Source organism: Paracoccidioides lutzii (assembly GCF_000150705.2).
Source record: "Paracoccidioides lutzii Pb01 unplaced genomic scaffold supercont2.3, whole genome shotgun sequence".
Classification (NCBI taxonomy): Eukaryota; Fungi; Ascomycota; class Eurotiomycetes; order Onygenales; family Ajellomycetaceae; genus Paracoccidioides; species Paracoccidioides lutzii.
Window position 1 is genome coordinate 1,299,291 of NW_015440949.1, and position 23,561 is coordinate 1,322,851.

General features: G+C 44.2%; 5 protein-coding genes across 5 annotated transcripts; 1 reads left to right on the forward strand and 4 right to left on the reverse strand.

The window, feature by feature from the left end:
* Positions 1–138: 138 nt before the first annotated feature.
* Positions 139–1,951, reverse strand: PAAG_01711 (tRNA methyltransferase Trm5; the record flags this gene model as incomplete). Its single annotated transcript, XM_002796657.2, has 4 exons — positions 139–1,112; positions 1,178–1,255; positions 1,328–1,429; positions 1,531–1,951. The coding sequence occupies 4 exons, from the start codon at positions 1,949–1,951 to the stop codon at positions 139–141; spliced, it is 1,575 nt and encodes a 524-aa protein (XP_002796703.2).
* A 731-nt stretch (positions 1,952–2,682) lies between these two features.
* Positions 2,683–4,277, reverse strand: PAAG_01712 (hypothetical protein; the record flags this gene model as incomplete). Its single annotated transcript, XM_002796658.2, has 2 exons — positions 2,683–3,968; positions 4,067–4,277. 2 exons carry the CDS (start codon positions 4,275–4,277, stop codon positions 2,683–2,685), a joined length of 1,497 nt encoding a protein of 498 aa, XP_002796704.2.
* A 1,654-nt stretch (positions 4,278–5,931) lies between these two features.
* Positions 5,932–9,262, reverse strand: PAAG_01713 (PX domain-containing protein; the record flags this gene model as incomplete). Its single annotated transcript, XM_015844421.1, has 9 exons — positions 5,932–6,054; positions 6,183–6,752; positions 6,813–6,923; positions 6,996–7,476; positions 7,541–7,637; positions 7,716–8,346; positions 8,421–8,729; positions 8,824–9,053; positions 9,163–9,262. 9 exons carry the CDS (start codon positions 9,260–9,262, stop codon positions 5,932–5,934), a joined length of 2,652 nt encoding a protein of 883 aa, XP_015701329.1.
* A 4,262-nt stretch (positions 9,263–13,524) lies between these two features.
* PAAG_01715 (zinc finger transcription factor ace1) lies at positions 13,525–16,330 on the reverse strand (the record flags this gene model as incomplete). The annotated part of the gene is made up of 3 exons (XM_015844422.1): positions 13,525–14,965; positions 15,026–15,626; positions 15,700–16,330. The coding sequence occupies 3 exons, from the start codon at positions 16,328–16,330 to the stop codon at positions 13,525–13,527; spliced, it is 2,673 nt and encodes an 890-aa protein (XP_015701330.1).
* Positions 16,331–23,088: 6,758 nt separating this feature from the next.
* On the forward strand, positions 23,089–23,351 carry PAAG_11348 (hypothetical protein; the record flags this gene model as incomplete). Its single annotated transcript, XM_015847013.1, has 2 exons — positions 23,089–23,174; positions 23,258–23,351. 2 exons carry the CDS (start codon positions 23,089–23,091, stop codon positions 23,349–23,351), a joined length of 180 nt encoding a protein of 59 aa, XP_015703435.1.
* Between the last annotated feature and the right edge of the window lie 210 nt (positions 23,352–23,561).

Below are 23,561 nucleotides of genomic sequence, written 5' to 3' on the forward strand. Positions count from 1 at the left end.
AAAAAAAGGGTTACGCAAAAGTTGCCTCCAGTTCTTGAAATGCCAACTAGAAATATGAAAAGAGGTAATGCTCCCCAAAGGAGCTGTCCATGTCTATTATTATTAAAATCTTATATGCATGACCACCATGGCTCACCATTAAGCCTTCTTAAACGCCACCTCAGCAGGTAATCTAAAGCTGGCGCAGAACATCTTCTTCGTCGGCGACACAAGTCTCACATCCCGAATCTCCAGCTCCCGCTCCTTATCCCCAGTGCCACCTTCACAATCCTCAGGTGAAATTGTGTATCCGATCCTTTCAGAAATACGCTGACAAATGTCCTTGTGCTCGACCGCCTCATCCTCACTGTTCGTCGAGAAGCAATAGACATGGATGAGTGGAAGTTGGCGGTTGGTATATGGCTGAAAAAGTTCTTGTAAGCCTGCGTAGACGCCAATAAAGGCGTCGAGGAACTCGATGGCAGTGGCGGGGAGGTTCATGACAAAGTGGTCGAAGGTTCGAGGACATTTTATGTACTCAGTGACGAAAGATTTTGGTTTTCGTTGGCGGATTTCGGCGTAGTCTTCGCGCTCAGCTTTGGGTATCTTGATGCGGTGTTTGACGGTTCGCGGGTACTGGTTACAAAGATGTTCAATGGCATAGCGGATGAAATCACGACCGTTCATGTTGTAGGCTTGTACGAATTCTGCGACTTTGTTCTTTGCAATGCCATGTTCCAAGCACTGGTAGCCGTAGGGGTTCAGATCATTGGCCCAGGCGAAGACCTGCTTCTTTCCTGCGGGGATCGAGAATGGACCCACACCAGCCATGACGTCGCAGACAGCTTCACCCTTATTGAATTTGTTGACAATGCGCTCATGCTCAGTGCTGAGGCGGGTGTTCCAGTAGACTTTTGAGTAGTCGAAGGCGAAGTCGCAATCTTGCTCGCGTACATTAACGAACATGTCGTCCTCTCCTGCAAGCACTTCGTATCCGAAGGTGCGGAATTCGCTGTGCGACCCGACTTCATCGGTTTTGTTAATGACTGTTCGAACGTTGCTGTGTTTATCCTTTAGGATTTCTCCAAGCAAATATTTATATGGCAAATATTGCTCCCGAAGATTAAAATGCGCTGTACAAGGAAATTAACACCTGGGGGAATGCAAGATCGAAGCGGAATGTTTTTTGAGAGCGTACCAACATGTCCAACTTGAGAAAAGCCAACGGGAACCTCATCCAACTCAGTATCCGGAAGTATAGCATCAACAATATCCTCTATACAGACACAAAACGAGTATTAGTCACTGTATTTCCCGCTATCCTATCACTACAAGAAAACAGACGTACTGTAGGTGAAATAATCGTAATCGAGTAGTACATTGAACGGATGAACGGATACGGATTTTGCCTCCACCAGCCGCTGAATGGTAGGAGACCAGGTTGTTGTGTCTATTATTCAGGGACGCGGATAGTCAGCATATTGCATAGACAATGCGGCACATAGCCAAAGGGACTTGAAGATATAACGTGAACGAACAAAGATAACATACCATCAGCCTTAATACCTTCTCTAAGCAATAGACATCTCCTCCCTGTCTGCTTGCCTTCTTTGGACCCATACCAATGATCTACAACATTTTCCAACGGGCCCTCCCGCGCGATGCGCACAGGTATAATGCGACTCATAAACATCAAGTCTTTGCTCTGTAACAGCTCATTTTTTATGCTGCCGATAGCCTGTTTGTCGAAGACCGTAGCGGCGGAGAGGGGGATTATTTTTTTGAAAAAGGAGCGGTCGAGGGTCCGCATCATACGGTTAACTGGTGGGCGAAACATGTCTGATTCGGAGTCTGTGGGGCCGTTGGCGGTCGTGTGTGATGTTATAGTGGAAAGGGAGGTCTTTGCGATGGGGTTGGGAACGGTAGAAGGAGTCAAGACGGAGGGAAACTTCGTCGTGGCAATCTGTTCCATCTAAGTTGCATTTATTTTCCTATAATCTGTGTAAAGAAGGCAAAGGGATCTTAGAGAGAGGGTAGAAGACCAGGAGATTCTCTCTTCAAATCAAACCTAGTTAGTCGCAAGGGGAATAAGAGGACGGCAATGGTAATAAACTGTGGTGAGACTGTTATGTGAGCATATATATAAAGCCCCAGCCTAACCACCTGTATATTTTGGGATTGTGATGAAGATTGGGATTGAATAATATATCGGCTGTTCTGGCACTTCATTGAAGCATCTATCCAAAAATGTTGATTGAGTTTTTGACAGAAAAACTCTTTGGTCGACGCGATATCACGTGGTTTATCTTGTCAGTTCTCCACATCGCGATAGGAACCGCGGATTCCAACGTTGTTTTAGTGGGCCAGTGGAGTGGAGAGGTGGAAAGTATGAAACTGAAGGATTGTTGGGGAAATAATATATTTCTTCCGATAAGCTAAACTATGTAGAACTCGGTGTATTCGCTCTGACACACATACATACAACCTGCCGACTCGGGCGGGTCATTGGATGCAAATCTCCAACAGCTGTCAAGCTGAGACGGGCGGGGTATCTCGAACCAAAAGTACCAAAAAAAAAAAAAAAAAAAAAAAATTAAAAGAACAAAAGAACAAAGACAAGCTTGAGAGATAGCACAAACATGTAATCAATAGAGCAAAGTGGCGGAAGCAAACGAGGAATAGCAATACCTCGGCCCAAGTTACCTACCCATCGTCTCCCTGCTCCAACACATCCAGATGATCGTATCTAGGTAGGTCTCTTCTTAACCTTACAAGTCTAAACCCTTCCCTCTCCGCCTCCAGCACCTCAATCCGCGCTTTCAACCGTTGAATCTGTGCATCTCTGCTTTGAATCGCAACTCGCGAAATATCCCTTCCTTTAGTAATCCCCTGGGTCCGCAAATGGTGAGTATTCAGCAGTGCCACCAGCTCTTGCTTCGCAGCCGGGGACATGTAAACTTTGTGTTTGGAGAGGACGGTGAGGGTTTGGGAGACGATTGTGCCTGACTTTTGCCTAGTGGCAGACGTAGTGATAGAGGGAGCGGCTGGGCCGGTAGCCTGAGGTGACCGCTGATTATCGAGGTGAAGAAGAGTTGTCGAATTGAAGCGGATGGGTGTGGGAGTTGACGGGGTTGCAGGTTCGAACGCGTCCGATACCGTTGTGCGAGATGGAGTTGCGCTGGTATTCTGCCTGCACGTAAAAATGCTGCAGATAGTTTGTGGTGATGAGAACCTGGAAGGCGACCGGGGAGGAGAGGATCTGGCAGGTTGATTATGATGCATGAATAATTTAGACGACGAGCTGGTGGGGCCAAATGGATCATTTGGTCGCACTGGATGTGCATTTTGTCGAATATGTACTTCATTATCGTCATCGATATCGGCACCCTCATCGCCGCCCTCGTCGTCCTCGCTGCAAAACAGCCCCTGACCATCCCGAAACCAACCAGGATTTTTACGTGGAGTACTCGGCCGAACATTCTCTCCTTGCCGCGGTTGTTGATGGCCCTGTATTTGCTCCTGCTGTGAGAAATCTTGATTCGATAATTGTTGAACAACGCTCCCTTCCAAATCATCGTCCCAACCAAACGAGCCATCGTTGTCACTTTCTTCTCTCTTAACAGCTATATTTTCATTCATCCTCCTCTTACTTGGTGGCCCTGTCCTTCTCCCACTATCGAAGCCATGGAAGCCATCCCCTTCATAATCCCGAATTCTCTTCCTCCCCGAATTAGGCGTCAGCAATCCCGTCCTGGTATCGATGGAGACCTGAAATAATGATTGCGTTGGCTTTCTGTTCATTAACTTCCGGTTGTCCGTGGACATTATACAGCCTTTGTTATTTGGAGCCGTGCCCGTGCCTGTGCCTGTGCCTTTGCTAATGGGCATATCTTTCGAAACGCTCATCATATTCCCCTCCCGAACCACTGCTTCATCATCCCAAAGGAAAAAGTTACACCGCTTCCCTTGTGGCTTCGAGCATGTATAAACTGTATTTATTAAGATGCAATATTGATAAGCATTCATCCCTTACTTAAAAATGCAGACACGAAACCTAACAGCAGACAAACAGAAACAGCTAACTCACACCACCGTCCATGATTCTTTCCCCCATTCTTCGTCTCGAAATGATCCGCCGGCCGGCGAGGCTCACAGTTACAATACCAAACAGCGTTGACTAATAGCCCGCGGAGCGGGACGGAACTTCTGCGACTAGGGGTGGAAAGGCCCAGCGGGGTGGGGCCGGGTTGGTTATTTGCGTCTCTCGTTGATGGTGTGGTTGGTGGAGGTCTATACATGCTATGTATCTTTTGGCGTGTTCAAGAATGGTCAAGAGGCCAGATCGAGGTGATAAAAAGAAGAAGGGTCAAATGTGACGGATGGGAGGAGCGACAACTCGGCTGGATAGTTGAGAGGCCTGTATATCCCTCAGCCTCACCATCCCGCCATTCCGTACAAAGCAAATAGATATTTAATAATATATCAAAACGAGAAGTCAGATTCAACCCACACAAGAAGTCCACGCACAAACGGCAGTTTGATGTTTTGCTGGCTTGGTGATCTGGGGTTTGTGGACGGTTTGTGGTGGTCAAAGACTTGTTTGTGGAGGTCGTCGCCATGGGAAACCAATTCCCCGGAAAACGTCATTCCCTTGCGCCCAAAACAAGCAATAAACAAAGCCAACCGAGGAACACACTCAACTTAAGGTTATTTTAGCCAAACTCTAAATCAGCCTCAAGACACACTATGTCTTGGCATTAACTGCACCGCGTGAATCATGAGCTCCCCCACGACGTTTCGATTGATAGTCAATACCGTGAAACAGATGAAGCACTCTCAATGGTAGCTATTCTGGTACATTATACATTATGATTGGCAGTAGTATTTACCCATATATACATATGAAGTGAAGCACAAGAAGAAAGTTGACGCCCAGGAAAACCGAAAGTTACCAGGTTTACATTTGCAAATCACACGAAATATACCACTGTTCCCCTGCTCTCCATCTATGCCATGCACGGCATCATGTCTTATTATGATTGCAGTAGGCTAACCGCCACGCTCCGTAATCTATCGGAAATGCATTCAAGAAATACAGAAGCCCTCCCCCGGAGTCCAATCAACAGGACCGCCCAACTTGCAAACAAGAAATTAAAGTACCTATTCCCGAAAACAAATGGGAAGAGTAATATAGTTCTCATAGCGAAAGATTGCATGTGTGCATGAAAATTTAAATACGAGTACACTTAAAGGAAATAGAAGCAGATCACATGTACACAGAACAGTCTATGAAGGTTACAATCATAGAATAAAACCGCAAAGAATGAAGACATTGGAAGCAAGTATAATTACATGATGCAATGGCCGGTGATATTCCAACCAATTAAGGGAAAAAAAACCAATCTGGGAGCTCTGAAGGAAGAAACTCCATGTGAATCCATATGCATTGTCGATGATAAGAATGAACCAACCAGACGCCAGCACATAACTCCCTTGTCGAAAACTTAAATATGAAATCAAGCGAATGATTCCTCGACCCTATAACCAAAACCACACCGACAAACAAAAAGGAAATGGTCGAGGATAAGCCACTTGCCCTCTCTCGATATCGATGTGTAACAAAATTGACATACATTTCCTGTCATTGTAAAAAAAAAGAAAGGGTGGGGGGGGGGGGAGAATAAAAGATACAAGAACATGCAGAAGGATATCCAATTATTCAGCAACCAGAACCCAAAAAATTTCCAAAACCAGAAGGTCAAAGACCAATCCCCCACTACCCAACAAAAGGGTGGCATCGGCAAAGCCTTGTGACAAAAGCGCGCTCACACACAACATAAAAACGCTCTTTAATCATCAAGCACCATTCTCAACATTGCCCCAAATGACTCCCGCAGTTTCAAAATCTCCTTGATCTCAGGCTTAACAGGTTCCCCTGCGGTGCGACGAAGTCTATCCTGGCGCTTTGCGCGACGTTTGCGCTCCAAACGCGATGGGATCCATGTCGTCGTCAGCCGAGTCTTCATCGGAAGTGTTGGAAGTAATGTCATCGATCGCCAGGTCGTCGAGGTCGGCCTGTTAGCAGCGGGAATAAATGGTTAGCCAGAGAACGAATCAAGGAATACCAGAAAGTAAAAATGGAGTAAAGTGACAAAAACAGAGCCAGGAATGGAATGGGATCAATTTATTTTGTATATCCATACCTCATCCAACCCAAAATCACTCCCCCTAAACGTCGCGCTCCCGGGCAGTCCAGAGTCTGACGAACCACCCACCCCCGACCCCTCAGCCGCCATCTTCTGCCTCGTCTTATCGTGATGCCACTTCTTCCGTTCCGCATGCCACTTAACCAGTGAATCAATTTCTCTAATCGCGACCTCTGCATCAATCTGTCCCACATCCACCGCCCCCCTAAACAACGCATTCATATCCAATTTTCCCCCGGTCTGAGGCCCATGGCGCAAAAAATGCAATATATCCTCCAGCCAGGCCATCAGGGCGTCAAAAAGGCCGTTATCATGCAGATGGACCTCGTGGACAAATTTATAGAAGCTGTGCTGGTGGCGGGCGCAAAGGTCTATGAAAGACTGGACAGTCTGGTTGGGGTCTGCGGAGACGTCTTGGCGATGTGCACGTTCAATGACGGCGATGGCATCGTCGGCAAATTCGGCGAAGTCGGTTATGCTGTTGTAGACGTTTGCAGATTTGTAGACGCGGACGAGTGGTTCGTAGAAGATTGTGAAGAGGTCGCGGAATAGTTGAAGGGTGACGGGCTGGCAAGATTAGTATTTTTTTCTTTACTTCAAGGCCATTGGTGAGGGATATTTTCATACTTCTTCGATGATGCTCAGCATCATTGCCTTATCACGTTGTCTAGTTACCATTTTTAGCAGCTGCTTCAAGTACGCAAACCACCGTGCCCCCTGATGCATCTCCAAATCAACCTGAATAAGTAAAACAAAAATTAGCAATATCCCCGACCGATAGAGCATCCCCACGATGAAACAAAAGCTCACATTCTCAACAGTGTTGATCCAAGCAACATAAGAATTGAAAACCTTCTCAATCTGCCCTGGATTAAGCTCCGGTTCAATCAACTCCGACCTCAAAATTGCCACGACGATATCAACATCGTCATCCTTGGCCTCAGAGCGAATCTCATCCTTCACCACCTCATCCGCTTCCGTGAAAGCTCTAAGTTTATTTACAAGAATTGGATCATCGACTTTCGAACTAAGCCCATCGACCGTTCTCTGTAGCGTCTTGATTCCGTCATGGATGGCTAGGGAGAAGATGCGCTGGAGCAAGGACCGAGAGCCAAAGGGTTGAGCGAGAAAGAGATCTAGCACGCCTGACATGACGGCTGCGGGGTTGGCGATGCGGATTACATTTTTCATGAGGGTATAGGGGATTAAGGAGTGGATGCGTTTTGCTTGGGCAAAGAGCTCTGGGGAGTTGTCTTCTGCTAAGAAGAGGTGGTAGACAGTTGCAGCAACCCTGAGAAGGATATCTTTGTTAGCATTCATCCAAAGGATAGGAGAGATGATATATCAAAACACACTCAATCCGTAACCACTCTGCAAACTTCTGATATTGCGGGCTTAATTCTTCAACGGAGCGTTTCGCCCTGATCTCCTGGAACAATTTCGTCAAGCCATCTGCGCAGAAAGATTGTAGTTGTTAGCTTGTTTCATGTCCCGCTTACACATTTTACCGCAAACAAGCAACAAGCTTACTGTTCTCAACAATATCCTGCCGAAACTGTTCCATATAGACATCTAATTCCTGTGCACGCTTCCTCGCAATTTCATAGAACTGTCTCTGCTCCTCTATCCTCTTAGCATCCAAATCCTTCCTCCGCTGGATATCAGTAAGTTCCTCCTCGTTAAGAGTGATAGGGTCAGCCGTGAGGAACTCTTCCATAGCCTTGGATTCCGCAATGCGTGGGTTCTGCAGTAACGTGCGCAGGAATGCACGGAGCGAGACCCTCTGCTCTTCCCGGAATAACATTACTGGTTCAGTAACAAGTTCAGCGGAATTTCGGGGGAATTTCGGTGTCCTGTTGAAGGATGATCGGGAGGAGGAGCGTTTCTGTTGATCTTGTTTCACGTTGAGATTTCGCGAAGAACGGGTGTCATCTACGAAATTGACATCATGTGTTGAATTGGAGGATACCGACGAAACATCATCGTCGCCTCCTAAAAGGAGCGTGGACGAAACGAAGTTCTTGTTCTTCCTGGGAACAGGAGGGAGGATTTTCCCGGGCATTTCGGTATGGAGGCGTTTGTGCAATTTAACAAATTCGCCAAATCGTCGACCGACATAACGGTCTGGCCTGCCATGCCGTCTTACTCTGAGAATGAATTCCTAAAAGGAAACCACGAGAGTTAGAATTATACCACACATATGCTAAAAATATAGAAGTATCTGCCCGAACATACCGCATGTTGATGATACCTGACCGTCCGCTTAACCAGCGTGGTCCGGGCCCCAGCAACATTGACGTCCCAGCCGTGTATGGCGTGGCCTTCGGGAATATTAACCAGCAAACCCTGCTCGTTCGCACCACGATCCACCACCTCCATTTCCGAGAAGCGGATGCGTTCCTCATATCCCGATGCAGTGGGGATACCAGACACCATCATGAGCTCGACCAACTTTTCACATTTCTGCGCCAACTTCCGCCGTTTCGTCTCTTCATATCTATCTTCGCTGGAGGAGATGTGTTTATTTGCGAAAGACTCCAGGAACTATTGTTTTGATCCCCATATATTAGTATAACATAGAAGACGCCCGAGGTAATGTTCCAGTTAATACAGAATTCAAAGACAAGAAGGGACATACCGTCTGCAACTTATCCTGCCAAAACTCCTTCTCTTTCGCCTTATCCAAGAAGGGGAAATTGCGCACATGGTGGACGAAAATGAATCTGAGAATTGGTAGTTCTGAATCTATTGGACGGATCTCTCCGAATTCCGATTTGAAGGGGGCTCCGAAACGGCGAAGGGCAGTGGGGGAATTGAGCTCCGCAATCTCACCGCGGACTTGTAGAGAAATCAATTCGCGTTTCAGGTCTGTTCAGTGTTTTTGAGTTCCAAGACAGTTTGATTAACATTTATAAATATCGAGAAGACAAATGGAAGGAAACGTCAATGGGTTTGTAGTTGTAAAGATAGTACGTACAATGCTCCTGTTTTCCTGTTAAGATTAGGCCTTGTGTGGGGGTTGGGTGGGCTGGTGGTGTAGAGCCTGCATTGGCAGAATTCCCAGTGCCATTTTCCATATTCTGGAGAGGGGAGAGGAGGACTGGTGGCAGGTGGTAAAGGAGATTGTAATGATATGTTGTATTCGGGGGTGTGAGGTGGCTGAGTTCCAAGCCAAAGCTGTTGTGATGGGCCGGTAGAAAGCAGCGATAATGATGATACTAATACAAAAATCTATTCTATTTCTATAAAAGGAGCGTGGCTGGTATGTTAAGTATATGCAAGAAGGAATAAATAAACAGAATCCAGCAGCAAGTCAGTGGGGATACACTGGGCAATTGCAGGACTACCAGTGGTGAAGATGAATTGCGAGGATGGATGCAAGTTCGGTGGTTGAAAGTGGGCTGGCAGGCGGGTTGGAAAGTCAAGATGGAGCTGCGAGCAGTCAACTAACTACAAGAAACACCTGCACACAGAACAGACCAGACAAATGACAGACAACGAGTTCCTGGTGGACCACTTGCGGGTAACAGCTAGGATTCAGAAAAGAAGAGGGAAAACTATCGTCCAGACACATGAACATAGACCAGGACAGGAAGTCATAGTTATCTAGGAACTTGCAGATGATGATGCATCTTCTTATATCCCCCTGTCGCAGTTATTTAGTCTGCATGCAGCCCGTACTCAGCCACAGGGCCCACAGTCTGGAGTCCAGGACATCTCCAAAGAATGGAGTTTTACAGGGAACAGCAGTCAGATAGTTGGGTTGTACTGTTCGGCTTAATCAACAAGTGGCTGGTTCATCATAGTTATCTGTTTGTTCGTGTTACTGTGTCCAACTTATTTAGTTATCCCCACAGCGAACAAAGAAAGCCGTTGTTGATTCCTTTAGTATTTAATTAAAGAACTATGTATTTCCGCATCAGCATCTCACAAAGCATCTCCCACGAATCTCATACGCAACTCCTATTACGCTGCATATTTAACTCCCCTTACATTGGCCATCCCGCCGCCTTTCCCACAAACCACTAGTTATCGGCCTCTTGGCTCTGTCACCTTCTAGCTGAAGCCCAAATCCGGTTAAAAATGTCATCAATTTCAACCCCGCTGCCCGAACCCAGTATATTAACATGAAGAACTGTCTAACCAACCAATAACTAGCTAATTCATTCGCCTCGTCTACACCCACGTCCCCCGTTCACCCTCCCCCAGTGCCCATTTACTTATTTTGGATCCTCCCCGTGGCTGAACTTGATGAAAAAACATCAGGAAGTAACACAAAACAAAACCTGGCCCACCCGGTCCCCCTTCGCCGCCCCGTCAAACTTCAGACCGCATATGGGGATGCTGGAAACAACTGTTCTTTGACGTGAAATAAGATGACACCCTGTTCAGTGGCCCAACCCCAGGAACTTTGACTCCCTGATCGAAAAAGGTAATAATTCCATGAATTCTAAGTAGGCTTGCCATTCTATTATGTATACATGCTTGTGAGGCCAATTCAGCTGCTGCAGCTTTTTCGACTTTCTTGAATTTCTAACTCCTTAGCTCAACTCCTAGTCTTCACAGAAGCTGCTCTATCTAGAGCCTGTTTGATCTTCTCGATATTAGTAAATTTGCTTTTAAGGCTGGACTCCATTCTTTTCTTGGTTTTTGATGTATGAAAGATGACTAGAGAGCTTGTAAATTGTAGCTTTCTGAACTGCTTGCTGAGAATTAACAGTTTTACTAATCATATTAGAAATTTCTACTAACTTTTCAAACATAAGTATTTTATACGATTTCCATTATCTTAGGATTCTAATATATATCTTAGAGATTTTTGAAAATGATAAGTAAAGAATTTATCACTTTATAATTAATAGAATTTATAATAGAGAAATTATAAATTGTTAAATTTCAATTTTAATAAATTTTTTAACATATTAAATAAATTGTTTTTTTTACTTACTTTTTAGTTTTATTTAAAGTTTTTAAATATATTTTTAATTGAATTTGAATAATCTCACTTTGTTACTAAAATTGAATTATTTAAATAATTAAAATATATAATCATAACTTTACAATAATCTTTATAAATAACAAATAGATAATTATAGTAATTATAGTATATGAAAAAATATACTAATAAAAGATTATATGTATTTATTTATATAATAAAGTTTTAAAAGTTTAATTTTTATATAACTTTCATAATTATTAAATTTATTATTTTAAAAACTATTGCTACAAATTAAATTTTTTTAACATTAAAATTTATTAATATTTTAAATAATACATATAAACTTAATCTAATACTTTTCAGCTTTAAATTAAAAATTTTAAAAATATTTATTTATAAATATTAATAGAAACTTGATAACAATTATTAGTAATACTGATTATCTTTAAAATTAAATTTAATTCAACATTTTTTAAGTTTTTATAAAACTAAATTCATTTTTTAACTAATATTTTAAAACATTTATTAGATAAATAAATCCTTTATATCATTATATATTTATTTTTATTTTACATATTTTTTATATTGATATTATAAATATTATATCAGATTTATATTTTATTAAAAATTTTTAAATTTTACTAACATTAATTCCTTTGTTAATATGAAATAAAACTTTAGAGTTACATTTTAAAATTTTAATGATATATTCTTTATTTAGAAAAGCATGTGTTTTTTCATTTATCTTCAAAATTCAAAAAGATCATTTCCTGTTCACATGCATGGGAGAGAAATTAGACCTAGAGCATCTTCATTCATCAAACTAGAAATTCTACTTGTTCACAACTTAACCTTTGCTGTTGTTTATAAGTTATATAACTATCATATCTGATTCTGTCAGCTAATTGATGATGTAGAGTGAGTGTTGAGAGACTGTAAGCTGCATTCTTTAATGACTTGTTGAATAGATATATTTCAACGTTGAAAGCTAATTTGGAGAAATAAGGTTATGAAGATCATTTATGTTGAGTTGTTGGAAAGGCCAAGAATTTACGCAGGTGGCCACTGGATCGGCTATCATCTTAGATCCCATATCGATGGATGACGAATGGATAAGAGGGGTTTTTACTTCAACGTGAAATTCTCATTACATAGAAACTGATGCCGACCTCGCAGCCTCGGAAAACATATCTAACCTACGCCGCTGGTTATCGGCGGGATAATCCCAACCCAGATACAATGATGATGTAATTGACCTTGTGGAGTCGCTGTGGGCCGGAAGGGAAATGTGTCTACCTACCTAAATACCTTACCCTCATCACCTATATCTCGTTGCCTGCAAGTTGTAAACAACAGCCAAAGTTTCGAATGAGTGAAGAGAACGCCAAACGCGGAGGGTAATTTCTTTCTGGTTGGATTTATTTGACAACCTTGGAGGGGAGGCAGGTATCAATCAGTATTTTTGTTAAGTCAACTACTGGGGAGGCGGCATGAAGTTGAGCTAACTATAATAATGTTGAATTTATGTTCAACCATAAGAGTCGAAAAGTGAATCACGTATCAATCCTCATTTCTCATTCTTTTTCTACAACAGTTACCTAAGAGTAAAAAAGAAGTCAGAACCAACTCAACAAGAAAAACAAACAAGTTATTATTTTGTCTAAAATTCCCTTCTCGTATCCCATCTCAACATCTATCCGCGTCTCTCTCATTTTCCACATCCATTAGGTAGCTAATCCAAGCCCTTCAAAATAAATGAATTGATGGGAGAGGGTCGTCCATAGGTAGGGATAGAAGTAGATGTTAAAAACAACAGATCATGAAATGAACAAATCAATCAATCAATCTGGCACAAGAGGAAAATTCTAACAAACTCTTCAACCAGCTAACCAGCTCAAACCACGGAGCGTTGTAGGGGAGAGAAACCAAACTAAAAAAGTAACAGGGCGGAATGGGGCAAGGAGTAGAAACTTGAAACTATAGCACAAGCTTGATAGAGATGAGAGGTGAGACGTGAAATTAAAACTATTGAAACAAAAAGATCAGTGTATTCAAACCACACGAAAATGGGTGAGAGGAAAATGGGAAGGGGGGGGTTTGGAGTACAGTAGTAGCTATCAGGATCAGAAATACTTGTGCAGATGGTACGGTAACATAGATGAAACATTCACCAGCTCATCAAAACAGGCTAGGCTACCTTGATGAAAAATGGGTAGCAAATAAAGAGAAATCGAGACGGGGTGACAAGGGTTTTAAGGGGAGCGGAATAAGAGACAAATGACAAAAAAATTTCACTCAATCCCAACATATTCTTCCCCACCTTCCCCTTTACCGATCCAAAGACAAAAAAAAAAGCATTCTCCAAATAACCACAAAACCGTGCATAAATATTCGCACAATCTAATAATCCATCATATACTCATCAGCCTCCCTGTGCATATCCATCGGATCAATCTGAACCCCCCACGCATCGTCAGCACTATAATGATCATCCGAAAAATTATTCAGAGTTGGGAAGTTCTGTGCAGAAGTCGTGGTATCTGCCGGACTCTCGAAAAGCGTGAAGTCACCATTCGGTTTACCCATGTGGTTATTGCTGTGGTTACCATACGCATCATGGAATCCTTCATCGATATTCTGTTGGGAGTTGGGAGAGTAGAGCATCAAGTTGCCCTGTCCGGTTGGGGAGAGGTTGCTGGAAACCTTCTGCTCGGATACGGAGCCAGGTGAAAGGCCGCTGACGGACGTGTTGCGTGAGAAGGAACTGAGACCGTGTACCTCGACGGATTGGGCTGGAGTAAGAAGCTGCATGTTCATGGTTATGTATTCACTGTCCATGTTGTCGAAGTCGACGTCAAAGTTTGGGGTTGTGGTTCTGGGATCGAAGGGGTTTTCGTCGATAAGACCTGAGCCCAAGAGTGCGCTGGCAGGAGCGGTGCTGGTGCTGGAAGCTGACGACGACATAGGGATGTCCAGGTTTGGAATGTATTGGTTAGGATCTGTAGCTGCCAAATGGGCTTCGAAAGCGCTGAAATCCATGGGTGATACAAATGCGTTAAAATCGTCCATTGCGTCTGGGAAGAGTTGGAAGTCCTGATTCTGGGGATCCATCAAATCATCCAGCGGGTATGTGCCAGAGCCAGGGGCATTGTATTGCAAGCTCTGCTCGTACGGAGAGACATTTGCTAGGTAAGGGGAAAGGGCCGGGTGGCTTAGTGGCGTGGGGATATCCACTGTGCCTGAGTTCGGGGTCTTCATGATTGGAGTTTGGGGAGTGTGTGGAGTATGGCTGCTCGACACACGACTGCTGGCTTTTCCATTATTTTTAGATCGAACGTATACCCACCCATGGGCCTTCTCCATATGCTGCTTGCGATTACTGTCACGCTTGGACTGGTAAGTACAAGGTGGGAATTGACATCTGTACAGCTGTGGAGATTTGGAATGCTTGTCATTGACATGACGGTCACGTTCTTTCTCAGTTGGCCAACCAATCTCAAAATACTTGCATGAGCGCTCATCACATTTCCATGGTCTCGAATGCGTCTTCTCATGCTTCGTAAGATCACAGGGTCTCTTGAACACCTTATCACAGTCCTTGCATTTCTGGTTAATGTCAAGGGGAGGTGCATTCTTCTTGCGTCGAGCCATCGAACGAGTGACACTGTCATCGCACGACTCCGTGCTCAAACTACGTTTCATCATTGGGATCACAGGAGAAGCCCTTTCTTCATAAGGTTCTCTAGTACGTAGTGAGATCGCCTGGTTCTTCTTGCGTCGGACCAATTCAGCAGGTCGTCCAGTGGCAGCCAGACCACCTTCAAGGGTGAGTTCTTCGTCACTGAAAACATGTGAGCACAAGGCAGAAAGGGTATTATTTCCTAGGGATTTTTGCACATACGATGAATAGTCCTTGTTGTTCTCGCCATCTCTCGAGCGGGGGCGAGGGCCCTGCCTTTCTCGAGCGGCACTGATCATCGACGCGTACTGACGGATCTGTTCGACTAGATCAAGGAAATAACCGTTGGTATAGGGACGATCTGATGGGCGTCGCTGGTCACGCTCGTTCAGATATCCCACAGTGGTATGGAGGCACTGAATGGTAAATTCACAAAATGCAATGTAGGATGCTTTGGACGTGGTGAATTTCTTTATATGGTTTCGCAATGTATGAGTACAGTCCGACACATCGATGTAAAGAAGCTGACTCACCGGTGCTAGGAAGAGAAGAGTCTTTTCAAGATCACGAAGACAGGTAATCTCCTTGTTCTCAATACGCTCGGGCACACCACGGGCTAGAGGGTGGAAAGGGGTTAAACGTTTCTCTAGAAGGATAGGGTTGAGAATGAAACGATCGATGTTCTTGCGAGCAGCAACACCAAAAGTAGGAATTTCGAGAGTGTTGGATGAGATTGATCTTGTGATAGCTGATTGTGTTGATGCCATTTTAGGCTCCTGCAAGCTCTTGCGGTCCTTGGGTGAGTGATTCATTTTGTCAATTGCTGAAGTTGATAGATTGCGGTTAGCACCGGGCGTTGTGAATGTTGTTGAATGGGATAAACAGGTAAAGCCTACCCTTCTCGCGTGAATGGATCGACGCTGAGTTACTTGTGCCGCTAACCGAGGTACCCAACCCGCTATCAGACGCATGTTGGCTGGAGTTCATTGCTGGGGAGTCGTCAATCCGAAGAGGCTTGCAGTGGTTTGAGTCTGTGCTGTCGGTATCCATGGTGTCAGCGTGAATAACGTGGGCATCTAAGATGGCGCGTGGGACCGGAAGGTCGTCGTCATCGAGGATACTATGTCTGTTGCGAGGAGAAGAAGAAGAGGAAGAAGAAGAAGAAGAAGCAGTAGACGGAGAACAAGTCCCAAGCCCAGAGAGGTTACGCTCGAACTTGTCTATGAACACGGCCATGCGTTTTTCACCAGCAGCAATGACATCCTCCAGGGACCTAGGGCAGGTAGGAGAGCGTCGAAGCAGAGAGTGAATGTTAAGGATAGGATCAGTGCCTGGAGACGGCGGGGTCGTTGGAGAGTGGAACGTGGCACCTTTCCTCAACTGCATGCTATGTAGTGCTGAGTGACGACATGCTGGGTCGGATAGATCTGAAGAGGACGAAAGAGGAGAAGAGGAGGTTGGAAGACGGGGGATGGGTGCACTATTATAAATAGGACGACGGCGTGGATGAACCCGGGGTGCAGACATACTGTGTGACCAGGGGCGGAAGGACGACTATTTTGGGAGGGAAGGATTTAAAAGGTTAGCACATAAAGAAGAACGGAAGCCCCCCGTTCTGTGGAAGGCAGGGAAATACAGGCCTCTTGCATGTTGTAAACTAGGGTTATGACTCACTGGAAAACAGAGGGGAATTGAGGACACTATTCAGAATCGAGAATCGGGATCTGCAGATAGGGCTTGGAGGAGTCACAACGGGAATACACTCAGCAGGGGGCTGTTCATGAGAGCATATATATATGCGTAAGACTGGCCAGATGGGCCATTATCAATTGAAAATTGCGTATTGTTGTACTGACCCTCAAATCAACAGACGCCCAGACGATTGTTTTGGCAATATCCCAAGTCGGATATTGCTTGAAATTGACAGAATACTGATGATCTCCCCCCTGCAGGTCGAGGGAGGAAGAAGGTCATACACTCCTGGGCAGACGAAACAAACAACCCGGGGGGATAATAGATTGGAGAGATTCGAAGCAGCTGAGTATTCAGATTTGAGAAGATAGACAGAGAGAGAACCTTGCAGAAAACGAAAACCAAGGAGCAAACCAAGCAACAAACAGACAAAGACAGACGCTTGGATGATAATGATTATGAAGGTGATGACGACCTGCGAGGGCAGAGTATATAAGAGGGATCGGATCGGATCAGACCAGGCCACAAAAAGGGACACCAGGAGTTGAAAGACAGGTTGTGTAAGAGAAGGGAGAGGAACGAGGGCAGCAATGGCAGCAATAGCAGCGAAGGGGAAGATGAGACAGGTGACGGGAAGCAAGGGATTGTTTTAAGTGTGTGGGAGAGAGACAGGAGCGAGAGACAGCGCGGGAAACGACCAGAACGACACTCAACCGCACGGCAGAAGGGCAGGAACGGCCAGGAAAGGCAGGAGGACACACTTTCTGGAGTGACGGCCGCAGTCGAAGGGGAGTCGTAGCAATCGTGTCTGCCTGATAGACGAGCAAGGGAGCCTCCTGATTGGCTGGATGGCGCAGTAAATATGGGGCTGGTCGCTCTTTCTTGCTCGTTGGAATATGGCTCTAAACCTCTTTGGGCGCCGGTGTCAGGACCGCCAACGCCAATGCTGCGCTTTGTCAGCGTGGTTTTTGAGTGGAAAGATGATGCTGGCATCTGGCGTGCATAACTCTTAACTTTTCCCCGGCTGCTAAATAACAGCTGTTCTGTCCATGAATCTTGCTCGCTATTAGTTATTATTATTATTATTATTATTATTATTATTATTATTATTATTATTATTATTATTATTATTAACTATTATATTATTAATATTATTATTATTATTATTTTGGCCCTGAGACAATATCTTCTGGCTTCCCCTGATCAACAAGTTGTAAAATGTAAAAACACATAAAAAACAACCCTTGATGCATTTAGGTGCCAGAATTCCTGGAAATATGCACAAGGTATCCGTCAACTGTTAAGTTCAGCATGTTAGCATGAAACAGCCAGCATATTTCTTGGAACCGAACAATCCAACCACGGACGGGTCTCGTCTAGGTTCTACCTTTCTTCCTCTCGACTCCAAAGTCCTAAAATACCCCTAGCCCCCTTTCTCGTGGGGTCCAATGGCAGCGACCCAAATATACCTCTCCGTACAGTTCATACGCCCCCCATACCAATCTTCCCACTAATTTCAGCCGCTCTTTCAACGTCCTTTTTGGTGGGAGACCCCAGCTCTCCGCAGCAGAAAACGCGGTGTCCAACGCTGTGCACCGCCTGGTTTGAAGCTAGTCGTTTCCATACCATACACCGTATTCCACTATCCTCATACCTCATAGACCCCCGATCTCCCAACTGGGACAAGTTTGCGCTGTCTAACTAGCAATAAGCTCTTTATCGATGGGCCTTTCCTGACAGGCTGGTCAAGACGTTAATCCAGAAATCTTTTAAATACGACATTCCGTGCAACATTGTGGTTGTATGTATGCATTTCGGAATTCTTCCCCCTATGTTAGCGTGAATATGGACAAGTTTTTGAGGCTCAAAATTGCCAAGGACCAGATTACATGGGATCCATACTCCTCTCTTCCAACAAACACACTAACAACAGAGCATTCCCAAACTTAACCGTGGTCAACGACAGTGGAAACTTCTTGTCAACAAAAGTCTCTTGGGCTTGGCATCAGCACCAAACCCCCATTATAATGATTTATTTCAGAGACAATTCCAAGGACCAAAAACCGCTTTTTGTACGGTGCTCTGTACGCCACGCATCTTGGCCCCCATTTTTCTCTCCGGATGCATTCCTCCTCCCATCAATATTCAATATTGCATGAACAACCAAGAACGGTGGTTTGATGATAGATCACCGAAGGCGACCCGGCCTTGAGCTAATGGGCTGGCAGCCATATCGTCATCCAAGGATGACACAGCCGGGTATTGGGCGAGTCGAAACCCGCTTCCATAATTGGGTCATTAACCTTGGCATCGTTTGGACGCAAGCACCTTTACTTTAATCGACCCAACGACATTTGAATTTGAGTAAATAATACTTTCAAACTAAAAAAGAAATAAAAAACCGAAATCATATTTCTATGTATCATCCTGTTGCACATTACTTCATAAGCCCACGAATACCAGCCCAGGGATTTATCAGTAAACCAACTCACACGTGCATGCATGGCAGAGCTGCATGCAACGTGACCCGACTCTGACGGAATAAAAAGCACGCGAGACCACGCGATTCACACATCATTGATCACAAAACCAGTCTCCGCATCATATCAGAGGTTAACCGCGCGTCGCTCCCCTCACCGCCTCAGCAAATGGCACCCTGTTGCTGGCAACAGCGCTAAGGATATCTGGTTTATCAAGTCGTGTCAAAAGACGATGTTTAACCATCTTGCGTCCCTTTGTTGACATCTTGGTCATGGATGAATCTTTTAACATGGAGAAGGGGGGCCGGGGGGGAGAAGAAGAAAAGAAAAGAAAAGAAAAACAATTGAAAAGTTCAGGCATAGTTGTCTCTTCGATTTTCCGAATCTCGCTCGCCCCTTGAGTACAAACAGCCTCATGGTTGGCAATTGGCAAGAACTTTGCGTTAAGCAAGAGAGAGAGAAGAAAAAAAAAAAAAATTCAGGTCCAACACTGTTACCCTGGAAACAAAGCAAAGTAAACTACGCAGTAAAGACCTCGGTCTATGAAATAAATCAACACCTCCTCCCTTGCGGTTTACCGGGGTCAGCAAGGCTTTTTTTTCTTTGTTCGACTCGAACTCTCATTATCCGCCACATGCCCTCTATATTATTGGATTATATGATAATATTACCCATGCGATTATTAACCATAGAACAATTGAGTTAATTATCTAATTACTCCGTACTAGTTATTTCCTCCATAGAAACCTAATCATTAAGTGACGATTGTTGGGCGCCAAGGATAACTATAACTGCGGTGGCGCACATTACATGCGATGCACGCCCGAGTTTATCGACTCCTCCAACTGAAAATATGCAGTTGAAATCGGAGTAAGAGTAAATAAGTAAACATACCGAACGGAGAAATGGAACCCATCGGAGACCGTGCTTGTCTCTTTTTCTGTATATGTACAAAGGAGCGCCCCGCATAGGCATATCACAAACGTTTACTCTACATGTTGGTCCAACATCCATCCGCCATCCCCAATCTTGATTCCATGCATTTATCGGGAGTAAAAACCCAGAAAAAAAAAGCATCCACCCAATTCCCCTCCCGCGGGGCCGTGCCTGAACCATGGTTGCGGCAATATCAGCCGACAATCTCAGCTAGTTTAAACCTCGCGCCATGATTATTGGCTCTTGGAACGCATTAGGCTCAAAACCATCCTCCGATTTTCCGATGGATCGATCCATGCATGCATGCTCCGCCGGTGCTCATACCTTGTCACAACCACTGATCCCTATGGATGAATTGCCGCTTTTGTTATTATTATTATTATTATTATTATTATTATTATTAGTTTACATTTTTATTTATTTATTTACTTATTTTCAAACTTGCAATTTTATGCAAACGAGACTATTCATATGATGATCGTCCTTCTAATAATAGGCTTGTTCCTCACGGCGAAGGTGTATATTTTTTGCATATATATATTTATCTAACTCCAGGTTAGACTCAATTTCTTCTGCTCGAGGAGAGAGAGCAGAGCATTTGGAGTGCAAATCAAGTAATCTATCCAAAATTGAAGGGATAAATAGAGTCAGCCGAAACAGCTGAATTCACAATTATTCAGTTTTCGTTGATGGATATCTGGATCCCTAATACAGCTGTTTTGGTGGATAATGAACCCTGAAGGAGGTTGGGGGATGCTGGAGGTATGGGACGAAAGAGAGGACTTTGTGTTCAGCGGCTGCAGCGAGGATGCTGGACCTATACATGAACAACCGGAATGAAGGACAGGATGAAGAATATACAAATTGCCTGCAGTCGTTCAAGGTATAGTTGTTTCAACTGGGGGATATTGATGGCACTAAAATATATATTTCGGTATCGCCAATGGTCATAGATCTATGAATAGAAAAAGATCCAATCTGATATTAGTTTCGAGATGGGTAGCTAATGCAGGTATAAAACATTTGACAGAATGTTAAGCTTGATTGATTTCAAAGGTTTGCTAATTACGAGAATGACTTAATATACGGTGGAAATAGGTCACGTGGCTTAAGGGTTAGACTACATTTTCTTACAGGTCGCAAAAGTCCGGCTTTGCTGCAATTTAGATCCCCCCTCCCCCTTTTTTTTTTTTTTTTTTTTTTTTTTTTTTTCTTTTGAAACTCCGTGAATATTTCCTCTTGAATCCTCTGTCTCTTTTAGCACTTTGTTGTCCCTGCATTTCTGGGGAACGAATTCCACTCTCTCATTCCCCCCCTTGGGATTGCCAGTCACTATATTATTGTCAAAATTTACCATTGGCCACATATTTTACAAATGTTCTTCATGTCATAAAGATAAGCCTTGATGATCAGCTTGTTAAATTGACCCTGAATGCTGGTCAAATTAGCACGCCCACTGTCATCGAAGGCCACGCCTTGTACTTCACCTTCTTTCACGGACATGCCGTAGCGCCTACCATCTGAAGAGACAACCATAGATCACCAGAACCATGCACTAGAACCTCTGGGTAAAAAGCTTACCCAATCGTTCTCCTTCCTCGATGATCCTGTTGTCTAAAGAAACCGATGTGTATTTAGCAGTTGTATTGTTATCGACTTTACCCGGATTTGCATTCCAGGTTATATATATTCCAAGGTAAGATAGGTAAGAAATCCGATGGTTCAACGCATTAATTAATGTTGTGGACACTCCTGCTTCCAGCCCATATATCTGCTTCTTTAGCTGTCTTTCTTATTATGCACATAGTAGGTTCCCTCATTCGAACCTCACCTAAACTTTGGAGCTATTTTGCAGCAGAGTTTCCCTTCCCCAGTTTCAGCCCTAGTGTCACTTCGCGGCACCATCAATATCCCAATTTGTAGATACATGTTTCTCACGGCGATCCCTCGCAGAATTCGAGGATATTGTGGGAAGCGCAACCAGGAGATGATTGCGACCTATACTGAGAATTGGGGTAAGAATGATCCGTAGCTAAGGGTGCGCAAACTGGGATGTATTGTCAAATAACATTGGTGGAAAGGAGGTTAGAGTGTCTGTTGAGCAGCGTCCCGGCCAGCGAGATGCCATCCTCAGGGTTCCACGGGATGCATTGCCCATCCTGCAAAGTTGTTGTGTTGGTTTAAACGCATCCTAGCAAAAGCAGGAGTTCGTCAGGTGTGTGTGATGAAGATGAAGAATGTAACTGAAATCCCTATTACGCGTTTCAGGGGTTTCTGTTAAGTTTTCTCTGCGTTTTTCCCTTTTCGAGAAAAGATGAAACGTTCCCAATTCTTGAATCGATGGTGATGAAGGTAAGATTGTGAGATTATGGCGGAGAGAGGGACCGTAGGTAGAAGGCTTATCATTGGGCAGCTAGTTCCATTTCGATGATTATCGAAATGATGGTATTTCTAACTCTCTGAAATATAAACAACTTGAAAGGCTTTCAATCACGAAACACCTCTGTGACTAGCCGAGAATACTGGAGGAAATAAAAGGCAGACCGCATACAAAATTGAAGCTGCGAGGGAATTTTCGTAGTGACACTCTACCCCCATGAAAGTAGGTTCTTTAACCTCCATGATTTTGTCTTTCAGTATCTTTCCCTGGATATTCCCGCCTTTTATGAACGCTGTGGTGTCTAGTCTTGGCAGGTCTTCCACAGTTTGAAGTCTCCTTCCTTCGCCTACTTGTTTTCCTGGAACGGGAAATTCGCTCCCATCCAATGGATGTTAAATGCGTACCACCAGGGTCAAATATTAGAATTTGGTGTTACTTTCTGAATAGCCATTCCAGAGCGGGGTGGTATTTTGGACCTCATAGCGTGGTTTTTCCCCGCATGTAATTGTCTAATGGGACGATGTCAATTTAACCCTAAGAGCTAGTTACCTAACCTGAGCTTTGATGATGTCATGTGAAGTTGAGTTGTTGGAAAGCAACGCGAATCGTACCTTAGTCTTAACTTTAATATTCCCATGACATCCTCACGAGACGGCTCTATTGATTGTTCATATCATTTTTCAAAATTGGAAGGCAATTCTGCGCTTAGACTGACCGTAACTAATCCCTGGTTGTGTGATGTGTCCAGTTCATGTCGTATTTAAGTTAAGCATGGGCGTGGTTAATCTCGTGTAAGGATGATCATCAGCACGGACAGTACGTTTGTCCCACCTGCGCTGGGTAATGGAGACAACCGAGATAATGAGACGTTCAAGTCAATTCAGTGAGTGGGGTGTGCAGTCCATTTGGCTGGAAATTGTGATATTAAGCCGTTGGACTTTACACAGTATTTCAAACCATGTCTAGCGACTCGAACGGTGCTTGGGACCACGCCATTGTTGGATTCGATCCGGGCACCAAGGAAGCTAACATAACTCCCAGACCAGGAGAAGGAGAGTAAATGCGCTGATAGGCTGTGCCAGCGGTTCCTATCTTTGCACCAAGGAATTTTACTAGGAGAACGTTGTTTGAGAGGGGTTACCTAAAATCTAGGCTGTTAGTTATAGAGCAAAACTGGAGTAATTCATCAATTTGGGCATATCATCACTCCACTGAAATAGCAGTTTTCCTTCTTTCTCAAGCTAGCAGTGCTGGTCTTTTTAAATGAATG